The sequence below is a fragment of the Vidua macroura genome, chromosome 8, assembly GCF_024509145.1.
Source record: "Vidua macroura isolate BioBank_ID:100142 chromosome 8, ASM2450914v1, whole genome shotgun sequence".
NCBI classification, from domain to species: Eukaryota; Metazoa; Chordata; class Aves; order Passeriformes; family Viduidae; genus Vidua; species Vidua macroura.
In genome coordinates, this window is record NC_071578.1 from 14,866,439 (window position 1) to 14,878,803 (window position 12,365).

General features: G+C 35.3%; 1 protein-coding gene across 1 annotated transcript in view; it reads left to right on the forward strand.

Annotated features, from left to right (window-relative positions):
- The window catches only part of LOC128810668 (adhesion G protein-coupled receptor A3-like), a 256,002-nt gene that overhangs the window by 145,456 nt on the left and 98,181 nt on the right, over positions 1-12,365 (forward strand). Inside the window, exon 12 of the mRNA XM_053983732.1 lies at positions 1,341-1,556. Within this exon, the coding sequence (XP_053839707.1) occupies positions 1,341-1,556 (216 nt within the window). The remainder of the gene's footprint in view (positions 1-1,340; positions 1,557-12,365) is intronic.

The window sequence follows — 12,365 nt, forward strand, 5'->3', positions numbered from 1 at the left end:
CAATAATGTAACTTTTAGAAGTATTTTACAATGTGACAACTAGGAGGACTCTGTTGTTTTATACTTGCCTATCTTTTAAATGTCAAGTGACAAAGGTTGAGTTTTTTCCCTGTCACGGCTTCAGGAAGATGTTGACATTACTGAAAAGAGTAATTTTATGTACTCAGACTTAGATATGTGTCACTAACTGTTTTGCCATGCTTTATCTTTTAGCTTCTTATGGTTTGCTGTAGGAGAAGTAGTTTACTGTTGAGTACAATTTGTAAATAAACAAAAGCTGTGGAGTATTTCTGGTGTCATCTTATGCAATACCAAACATGTCTGTTCCTTTGGGAGGCCAGCCAGGAAACTCTCTCACAGAAATTGCATCTGCTTTCTTTATTTTAGAAAACAGCAAATAAAACACCCACAGTTTAGGTAGCCCATAGTTTCTAGTACAATTCCAAAGAAAAAAAAAGAGAAACTATAAACTGTGTCAGCCATATAACATTGAATCATAGAATCCTTTAGGTGGCTAAAAGAGCTTTAAGATCATTGAGTCCAACCATTAATCCATCACTGCCAGGTCCACAGATCACGAAACAATCTGTGCCTGGAAGCATATAGAAACCATATAGTCCTATCAGTGTGGTACCAGGCTAAGGTAGTCCACCTGTTAAAACACGAGCTGTTTATGTCATGCACAGGCCTGTGATGAAATGAAAATGCTAGTTTAAGGGTAGAGATGCATCTCTGCAGTCTGCTGCAGTGTCCATCTCCATACGCTTCACTTTGCTGAAGGCTAGGTCACAGATGTACCTGTAACATGGTGTTGCCTTGAACCATTTAGTCACGTTCAGTGCTCTCATGGAACAAGTTGTGTGAAAACACTCAGCCACTAAATAGCTAAGAAGGTTCCTGTTTCATTTCTTAGGTTCAAAGCACATCATTATTTGTTTTTTAAATAGTTCTTAAGCCTGGTGTTGCTAGTTCGCTTTATAACTCTATTGCTTAAATTCCATATTCCACTGAAGCTGATAATGATGGAATTGCAAAACTGATAGAATACTAACTAGTGTACCTGATGGAAACAGATCTGTATCTATCTATATATGTATATCTATCTCAGAAAGAAAGATGGAAGCAAACCCACTATGCTGTTGTAGAATCCTGTATCATATTTTTAAATAAGTTCTATTTTCTTTCTTACCCCAAGAGAATATATATACACACATATCTCTGTGTGTATGTGTGTATACATGCACAATCCTTTATTGAGTATATGCAGTAAGCACACAATGCACATATAATTGCAAGCATGATTCATGGATTTGTGACAACTATTCTCAATGTTTTCACAGGTATCTCGTAATATTGCTCTGGAAGCCTTCATGATCAAGCCATCCAGTTTCACAGGAATGACTTGCACTGCCTACCAGAAAACATCCACAAGCTCAGATAAGTCAGTGACTCCTGATTTGGGAAGATGGGAAGCCAACCACAATCCTGATCTACATTTGAATTTCAAGTGCAACACTGGCAATCTGGATGGTTCTTTGGTGAATTCTTCTACCAGGGTAAGTCAGTACAACTATGAATATAATTTATCTGTTTTATTTATTTAGTGTTTTCAGTAGCACCTTTAGGCAGAATACTGATTTGTAAAATGAATATTTTTTGTGTTGTTAGCACTGTAAACTTGTTAATAATTTCAGCATGTAAGTGGGCTTAAACTGGTGTATTGGGTGTAGCACATTTTGTTGTGCTAATGAATATTCCATTAATATAATCAGGCAGAATGCAGGATGTGAATAGAGATGAGTGAATGTCTTGTTCCTTCTGTCTCTGAGTCCGATTGTGCAAACTTTTCTATGTGTAAACAATCTCTTCAAATTAATTTGGAAATACTTGTTTTAGTGAAGCACTCTCACAGCGTTTTACATTGCAGAGATGTATCTTTTTTTAGGGAAATTACCTTTACTTTAGTAAATAATACTGCACTATCTTCTGCACTTTATGCTGAGGGGGAGTGTTTTGCTGGATTTTTGAGTAGTAGCTGAAGAAAATAGTAAATAAGCCTTTTAATAGAATACACTGTTGTTATCAAATAATGAAGTGTAACAATTAAATTTTGATCTAGCAGGAAATGGAATTTTGTATTTGGCTGAGCATGTTATTAAATTTAAGTATTAGTGTTGAATTTTAGTTATCCTTCAACTGAATCTCAGTTTAATAGGCTTATTTCTTGAATTATTTACTATGACAAAATGATGCTTCTCTGAACAATATTACTAGTTTAATGAACGTGAAAATATTTTAATTGAAGTTTGGTGCATTTTAATCTGTATGGACTATGCAGTCAGTTATATGGTACTTTGTGCTCCCATGATCTTCTGCTAAAAGGAGTCATCTTAATAATGGAAGAATAGGTTAAATTTGTTTCCTTTAATGGAGTTCATTTTTTTTCTCTGAACACTTTTAATGTGTCTGTCTATAAGAAAAAGCCATCCATAAGGTCAGATCTAAAAGACACAAGATTTCTTCAAGAAGAAACCCTGGAACACTCTGAATTGTATGGGATAGTATTATTGATATAGAAATATATATGGGATTACAGGAATAGGAAAGTTTTCTTTATTAGCTGCATCAATATATTTGAACTTCTTTAGAAACTGAGTGCCAGCACTTTTAGTAAATTAGTCTCTTTATAGTTGTATGGTCAACCACTCGTCTATCTCTCCATTTATAAAAATCCTACCATAATTGCAAATTTCTCATCTCTTCTATCAGCATGCATTTGTCAAATATGTAGAGTAAGTTACACCAGTTATTTGAAGCCCCTTCCTAAAATGTTGTCAGAATGTCACCATAATGATCTCAGTAAAATCTTTCCTTGTATACTGTGAACCTGATGGGGCTCGCCCCCAGATTGGGGTGACCCCGGGAGGTGGTAAAGTCTCTCCTCCAACCCAGGCCTTCAAAGAAAGACTCAGTAGTCTTCAGTCATCCAGTCTCAAGGTAGTTTATTGTGTGTTATCTAAAAGATTTTCTTCCTGAACTGCTGCAGTTCTTTCAGCAGGTCAGGCAAAGACACACACACACACTGACACTGTCTCTGACACCCTCTCTCTCTCTCTGACTGCCCAGGGGGCTGGTGCCATCTTTTGTATCACACATTAAATGTTTATAGTTTTTCCCCAATGCCTATCACCCATATTGAACAGTGACTTTCTACTCTAAACCAATCTGTGAGTGCCAACATCACCAAGAACATGGAGGATAGGAAGGAGAATGGAGGACAGGGCACGGCCAAATCCCTCCATCTTAGAACTTCTGACCCCCATGTACAAAACTCAGACCCCTCTGTACAAGGCCTAAACCCCCCTGTACAGCACTCAAAAATCCTTCCCTTCACTTTGTGACTACTTCTACTATAATATCTAAACTTTTGTGATTTCTTGTTCTTCCTGCAAGGTTGGTAAATTGTTCCATGGATCAAATTCAAAGCCACAGGGGTTTCCAGCTGCATGCTGGGGTCTCCAATGCTTCTGACCTGGGCCCAGAACATCCAAGAGTGTCTGAGGGACACTTTGGGTTCTGACATGAACCTACCTGTCTTTATACAATATAGAGAGGGGAAATTCTACTGATGATACAGAGGAGCCAGGAGAAAGTGAGCTTATTCCCACAAAAAGGCATTTGATATATGTGATATATATTCTGATGGAAGTGACTTTATTAGGTGGACCTCTAGCTATTACCTGTATATGAATTTGTAAAGGTTGTAAGAGCAGGATACAGGAGATTATAGACTCAGCTAAATGTTCGTTACATGGCTTTAGGTTTTAACATGAAGGTGTACTCAGGCTTTAAATGTGGTAGGGAAAAAGCAGACTGGATCTGTTCCTTTATCCCGAAAAGCAAGACGTTTTCATTCACTGCTCTCTGAAAGTTTTTAACCACTCCCTTAATTCATTCTGAAATTGGTTACATTTCTTCACTGTTGGAGGGAATGATATCTCAAATTGTAACTGATAACAGAAAGTGGGATTCTTTATCATCATCCAGTAGCAAAATTATTTCTATGTTTGCTCACTGGAGGTAAACCTACTTGATTGTGCTGTGCAAAGTTTAGGAAAATAGAGAATTTGTTATAAGGTCAGAATTGCTTCTTTTATTATGTCTGACCTTTAGAACTTCATATTAGATGCTGAGATTACTCTTACAGTCTTCCTCTATTTAGCATAGGATTAATAATGAAGAAGAAAAAACATCTAATTAAAATCACCAAGTAGACGTAGTAATCACAAATTTAATTAACTTCTAATAAAAATGTGAAAAATTGCTTAAGAAGCTTACTAAAAGAGAATATTCGTATATTTTTGTGCTAGAAAATGTAGCCTTCTTCAAATTTATAGTATTGTAAATCATCTGCTCACTAAGCAAAACAATTATTTATGTTTTCTGCTATTAAGAAATTTCATTAATCAATTAAAAAAGTGAATCCTCAGGAAGCAAAGTGTGAGCAGTAGAGGGGAAAAGGCTGATACAGGTGAGCTCAAGCTTTCTTGTGAATACCATCAAAGCTTTTGTAGCTATTCATAGTGATATTTCCTGGCAATGGTAGGAAATTGATACATATTTAGACACTGATTTTCTGTACATAAATTAACCTGATCTGGTTGTTATGGTATAGAACACCCTAAAAAGGTTAAGCAATATACAAATTTAAATAAATAAGTAAAAAACAGTTTAAAAAGAATAGACTTTGAAAATTAAATAATTTAAAACATACTGAAAGAGGTCTACCATTCAGAGAATTTCGGAAGATAGTTCATAAAATATATCTGTATTCACTTATGGTTAAAATATGTTTATAGACCAACTTGCAGTGTTTTCAGATACCCTAAGTTAAAATATTATTGCAGTTTGATACACAATTTTTTATCTTTAAATCTAATTCTGACTCTGTAACCACCTGCAAGTTTGAAAATAATCATTTTTCACTGTTGCAGATCAGAAGTTTTGTCTGGTAGGACTTGGACCCAAATGCCTTCTCTTAGATCCCATTTTTGCTGTTAGTAGGAGGCTTTTGCTGCCTGACCGGACTTTACTATGTGGGGGAAAAAAAAGCTCAAATATATATTCTGAATTTTTGTTACAGTATTTTGACACATTGGTTGTTTTCCTCTCTGTTTAAGAAGGTTTAATGGGATCCTCTCACCCTGGGCTTCCAGACTGAGATCCTATCACAGGAATGCTCCTGAGGCACAATCCTGTCCCATGAACTGTCTGTGGTCTAAGGGTCTCATGATAATGAAGTGGTGATCACACACCAACCAGGCTGCTGTAACATTTCAACTCAGACAATGTGAGAACAGTTGATGAAATTTTAGTGCCATTCAGTATGAATCCAGTGTCTGGTTCTCGTTTGATACCAGACCTGAAGCATACTTGGAACCTGATCTCTGTTCCAACCTGATTCTGCAAAATATCTCCAGTGTGCAAAGATAATCACTTGTGCAGTTAACCCACCCTCTGACTCAGGAAAATTCCTCAGTACAGAATGAACCTTTAAACTTCCTGTACCATGGCAACGAAATGCTCAGTTTATGGTGGACTGTAAGTTTAGTATTTGTGCTTCAACTTTGAAGAAAGTATTTTCTTAACATTCCATTCTATTCTTTCAGCTTCATTGAAAATGCTTGTCAAATGAGAAGTCTATTCCTATCTTAATTATTCTCCTGACACACGAATGAATTGGAAGTTTGAAATTTCAATAATGTGTATTTCACATGTAATCCCTGACTTCTGAATTCTTCATGATAGTCTCCATGCATTCCATTCAACTTTTCAATTCTGTTTATTTCTTCTATGCCCTGAGCCAGACTGACCTTTGGATTTGTCAGGTTGTATTCCAGGTAGTGTCCATGTGAAGAAATGGTAAATGTTAAATTGGTACCAGACATGCTAACCACAAAAACAAATTATAAAGTGCACTGACAAAATCCTATGAATACATAATGGTAAATTCACAGGTAAAAGTTACCAAGAATGGAGAAAAGAACTTAAAAGATTTCCAGCAAGTGATGAGAGTAGGGTAAAACACAGAATTAAAAATCCAAAGAGGAATTGTGAATGGGAAAATTATTGTTGCTGATATCATGAGGTTGCTCATCCATTTTAGGATACCTTTTCCCAGTTTCAGGATGCATGTGTACAGAATTTTTTCAGTACATAAAGATCAGCTCAGGAAATTCAGAATTCATATAGTGTACAGAATTTGTGAAAAATGTAATGCAAAATTAATATTGTTCCTGTAACTTGCACAGAAGATAGCTATTATTGATTTTTCTCATTCAGTCTATCAGACTAAATGTTCCCCACTCCAGATCTTCTTTCATTCCATGCTAAATTAAAACAAATACTTTTCTGTTGAGAACATTCACATTGAAATATTCAATAACCACATACATCATATTAAGAAAATACCTTCCAACATAGTCAACAAAATACTTTTATCCTACAGTATGTCACAGTGTATTGTTAGGATAATTTTGTATTTTTTTTCTAGCATGTAATAACCAGTAGGTTGATGGACATCATAAATGTAGTATGAATTATGTTGACATCATCATTTCCATTGTGATGGTCTCTAATTTCCCAGCACACATTGCTTTTTAGAGATTATTGCAGCACTTTCCTCATCAAATATGATGAACTTTGAGTATGTTGTATACATAGTCAGTACAAGGTTATAATTTTTCTTTTTTTTCTCATGCTTTAATTTTCACAACTGCAGAAAACATACAATAAAGAAAAAATTGCCAAGTAAGCAGGACAACAGCAAACAAAACTTAGTTTCTCAGTTTTATATGTATGGCATATTACAGAGTAACACTGGACAGAAGGCTGGAATACCTAACGTCAATGCCTATTTTGGTTCAAAATATTTTACAAACATGTCAAAATTAAATATCCAGATCAAGGCATATCATGTTATACAGGAGAATTTGTCCTCTTCCTTTCCCTTTGGGAAAAAATTTTTGCCCATTTTTCTCTTTTCTCAGTTTTTTTTCTATGTCTTAGTGCGCAAAGCATTTTGCTCTTCCTCTCTTGGATAATGATATTATTTGAAAAATTTTTCTGGTAATTTACAAGAGAGCTTGCTTGGGTGTAAATTTATAAATTTACAATAACTTATATTTATAATTTTACAATAACTAATCTAGGACTGTTTCTTTTTTCTCTGTGATTAGGTGGGTACTATCACAAAGGTATAGCTTAATGTGATGTAGGCATTTTAAATTTTGTTATATTTTACTTGCTTCATCCTTTTATGTTTATTCTACTTTTTAAAAGATTTTTTATATATAGTTTTAATTTAGTCCTGTAGTGGTTTTCATAGTGATTTAGAATATATCCAGACATATAATATCTATTTATTCAATATTCTAAATAATCACCTTCATTCTAGCTTTTGAATTCAAAAAAGGATTTTTTTATATTTGCCCTTAGACATAATGTCTAAGAGGTATCGAAAAATAGCTGTTAGCATCTCTCTTATTACAGCCATGGAATCCTTGTTTTAAAATAAAATTAAAACTAAGTTAAAACATTTAGCAGTATAATATATAAACTAGTATTTTCTGTGGAAGCATTAATTTGCTTGCAGGTGGGTTCAGAATATACACTGAGTACTAACTATGGAAAAGTTGAAATATCTGTCATTCAAGTAATTAGAGGGTTTAATTTCAAAATCAAAACCAGACAAGAAAAACTGCACCTCAATTTCTCTTTCCAGTATGCTCAAATCACATTTTTCTGTTGATATCACTTACTACTGTTCCTTCTCAAATAAGGACTTCATATATTTATGCCTACTATGACACCTGCAATGTTTGTAGTTTGGTGTTCTGTGTTCAATATACCTTCTTTTTTTTTACTCTGCACATACTTCTGTGGCCTTTTGTAATGTGGATGGTCATTCTGCACTTACAGATCTTTCTAAAAATTGAGAAAAATGGAACAGTACCCAAATATTATTAATGCATGTGTGAAAAATGTCAATTATCTTAGGGATATGGAAGTGTTTCTCTAATTCTTGTATTACTTGTATTTTAACATATAAAAATTAATGTACATTATGTTTTTTTAAAAGTGGGAAAAATTTAACACTTTTTTCTGTTTCATGGGTGCTTAGAGGGAACTTTAATTTGTGTAACTACATGCTCATGCTCTTTTGGTTTGGGTTTTTTTTGTCCTTTGCCACTTCTCTTTTAGCAGATAAAAAGCTTATTCTGCAAATAATATCAACTATCTGTGGTTTTTAAATTTCATTGATGTTTCAGAAACATGTGTTTTGTTTAAAACTTAAATTCATCTAACCATTTAGTCATTCTCCCTTAATGCTATGTACAGTTTGGAGCCCAAACTTGTATGTCTGAAGAATTGAAAAGAAATATAGATAGCTTGACATTAATAAATGCAAGGACAAAGAGACTGGGAGAATTAACAACTTGTATTTGATGTAAAATTGTGTTATTTGAACTCACATTTGCTTTCTTGTAAAACAAACTTCTGTTCCTGAACACATGAATATTACTGATTTTATATATTCTGTCAATATATATCTGAGAGGTGTGCTGCCACTCTCTAATCCACAATGGCTGAATAAAAAACAGACTTCTGATTTTCAGCACCGTTGCTCTTGTTACGGAAAAATTATCTTTGGGATTTCCCAAAGGGCAATATAAGATTAGTTTCCTTGTTATAAACTATCAGACTTCTTCATGTGCATTCTGCTGTTAAATATTAGTTTGTACACTAATTAAGATAAACCACTTAACAAAACCCCATTGACACCAGAACAATTAATAACACGGAGCATCAGTTGTTGGAAGGTACTTTACATTAACTTGATGGTACAAAGGAAATAATGACCACGTACAATACTGAGTGCAAATGCAAGTCCCAGTTCTGCATTGGCTTTTGAGGACTTAACCCCCAATTTTCTCATTATATAAAATTAAATGCCCATAATTTTCTCATGGTATAAGCAATAAACTTTTAACATTTTTATAGAACTCCCTGTGTCAGTTAAGTATTTGCAACTGTTCTTTTCTAAACTCTTTTTTTTAATGTTTGTTTTATTTTCTCAGAGAATGATTGATGCCACATAATAGAGCATGCATCGGTATCCAATAAGTAATTACATTTTGTTTCTCAAAATTTTTTTCACTACATGGTTGCTTAGGTACTTGATTGTTGCTTATTTTGGAGAAGGCATTTCCGGTTTCTAAATTTATAATTTTAGTAACTGTGCAAGGGCATTTAGAAGCTTTTTCTTTCTTCTTTTTTTCTTCCTTTTTTTTTTCTTATTTCAGTGTTAGTTTGTTGGCTTATATTGGTCCACAAATAGACTGGTGATAACAAAGAGTTCACTAAAATAGATTGATTATTAGGAGGTGATATGGCTGGATTTTTTTTTCCTGAATGTGGATTCTTTTACTAGAAATTCTTGATTGTTTCTTGACTTTTTTTGTCTCCAGCTGTATATGATAATCTGAGGAAATGGTCAATAGCGCACACGTGAGGAGGCTGCTTTGGAGGAGTCAAACCCTGTACGTGGGTGGCATAAAGGTGCTCATGCAAGGGTAGAGCCTTTCTCATTGTGAAAGTGACCATATTGGCTGGAATTTCTCTTCAAGAAAATGCAGCAGTGTATGAGGTCATGTATCAATGGTTTTTGAGTGGGTTTTGGTTTTATGTACGTAGAGGAATTAATCTGTGTGATTTTCTGTGTAGTCTTAGGGCACTATAATTGCTGTGCTGTGGGAACTTTCCAAAGGATATGTATATGTGTGAGTATCTCCAGACAGTCATTACTGACTATGAAGTGGAAGTCAGCAATGGAATGCAAGTTTTCCAGGATGTGGGTATATTATCTCTATGTTTTATGCACAGTGTAGACCTAGGGATGCAATTAGTAGAATACTTCTTCTGAAGTGACTTATGAAGAGATGACTACACCAGCAAGTTGATCATGGAAGGACTAGAATGGTTCAGAACTGTCTTTGTGACACAGGAACAGAAATTTCAGTTAGAATATTTCTGCCAACATTGACTTGTTGTTTGCTGAAGAAATTATTTAATTGGCTGGTGTTGTTTCTATGGTTTTGGTGGGCTTAGCTGGGAGAAGGAGTTCACCCTTGATTTCTTTTTTAGTTCCAGAAAAAAATGCATACTAGTAGAAACCTTTAACATTTCTTTTTTGGGTTGAAAGATTTAATATTTCCTTACTCAATTGACTGTTACCACTTTGTAGAACTTGTGAGATGTGTTTTGTGTCACGGTGAATTCAGAAGCACTTTACATAGTCTGTCTTGTCCCTAAAAATAGATATAAAATTCTGTGAAGTAAAAAACCTTGTTGCAGTAGTTGTTGTTGATGTATTGAAGTGGTGTTAACTAAAGATATATAGATTAATTCCTCTATAAGATTTAATTTTTATCTTATTTTAAAAGCCAATGTAAAATTCTGGCATTTTCTACTGTATGAAAAGAGTGATAAACTTGTAGTCATCTATGAACACAAGTACACATACACGGATGTTTATACAAATGACCTGAAGGAATAGCCTGAAGTTGTGTCTGGGAAGGTTTAGATTGGATATTAGGAAAAGGCTCCTAACCCAGAGGGTGGTCGGGCACTGGAACAGGCTCTCCAGGTAAGTGGTCACAGCACCAACCCTGATAGAGCTCAAGTGTTTGGAGAACGCTGTCAGGCACGTGGTGTGACTCCTGGGGCGTCCTATAAAGAGCTCAGAGTTGGACTTAATGATCTTTGTGGGTCCCTTCAAACTCAGCGTATTTTGTGAGTCTGTGAAATAACTTTATTATGGAATTGTACCTGGTTGGTGTCAGAAACAGTGTGGCCAGCAGGAGCAGAGCAGGAATTGTCCTGCTGTGCTTGGCACTAGTGAGGCCTCAGTGTTCAGTTTTGGGCCCCTCACTACAAGGAAGACATTGAGGGGCTGGAGTGAGTCCAGAGAAGGGCAGTGGAGCTGGTGAAGGGTCTGGAGCACTCCTGGAGCTCCTCTGAGGAGCAGCTGAGGGAGCTGGGAGTGTTTATCCTGGAGAAAAGGAGGCTTGGGAGGACATTATAGCTTTACAACACCTGAAAGAAGATTGTAGTCAGGTGGGGGTCAGTCTTTTGTCTCAGGTTACAAGTGTCAGAACAAGAAGAAATGGCCTCAAGTTGCAACAGGGGAGGTTTAGATTAGATATTAGGAAAAATTTCCCCATGAAGAGGGTTGTTAGGCATTGGAACAGGTTGCTCAGCGAAGTGGTGAAGTCACTCAAGAGACTCAAAAAATGTGTTCAAGACATTCAAAAAGAGGTTAAAAAACACATGCACATCATTTAGGGAAATGGTTTAGCAGTGAACATGGCAGTGCTGTTGGACTTGGTGATTTTAGAGGCCTTTTCCAAACTTAACAATTCCATGTTTCTGTGTTTCATGGTCTTGAGGACTGGAATTTGCTTTCTGTGTATATGGGGTTAGCAACAGTTGTTCTGGAAGGATAGTGCATGTGGACAGGTAATAATACATATTTACGGTGCCTAGTAGGTATTAGGGTTTAATCTATTTTATGAACTTTGAAAATATCTCCTAAAAATAATACAGTGGGAAAATAAAGTGAAGAGAGTGAGGCAAGGGACTGGGGGTGTTTCAGAAGTAGTAAATGTACTAGAATAAATTTCCTGAGTTTACAGTTCTCGTGAGATCATTCCCTGCTATAACATCTAGTGTTGGAATGTATGGGAAGAGGTAGAGATTTTCATGGTGAGGGAGGAGGAGTAAGTTGTTTACTTGGGGTTTTTTTAACAAAAGAAAAATTTGACGAGACTTGTGATACTAGGAGAGTTGACTGTGACTACAATGATTCATTCTTGTCTGCCATTTTAAACTGTCATGTGCTACACTTTGAAAATAGGATGTAAAAGCTCATGACTACTGTCCCAGTGGGCATCTCACAAAGATGTTCACAGTATTTCTTGAGCCCATCTCAATGAAAAATTTAATTTTTAGCTAAATTAATATTGATACGCTGATTCATGTTTATGCTGTGAGCTCTCTCTGCATTATTGATTTCTGTATGGTTGGCATAATAGATATCAAATATATCAAGGAAATCTTGTAAATTTGTTGAACTGTAATTCAACATAGTACAGATGGGATCATACTATTATTTCCTGACTATGTGTTAGAAGAGTCCCATTTTTAAACTTCCATAGTTCTACATAATGGAATTCATTAAATAGTTAATTCATTATTCTAAATTATTGTTATTGTGCTCCCATAATGTCCCAGAAAGTGAAGGA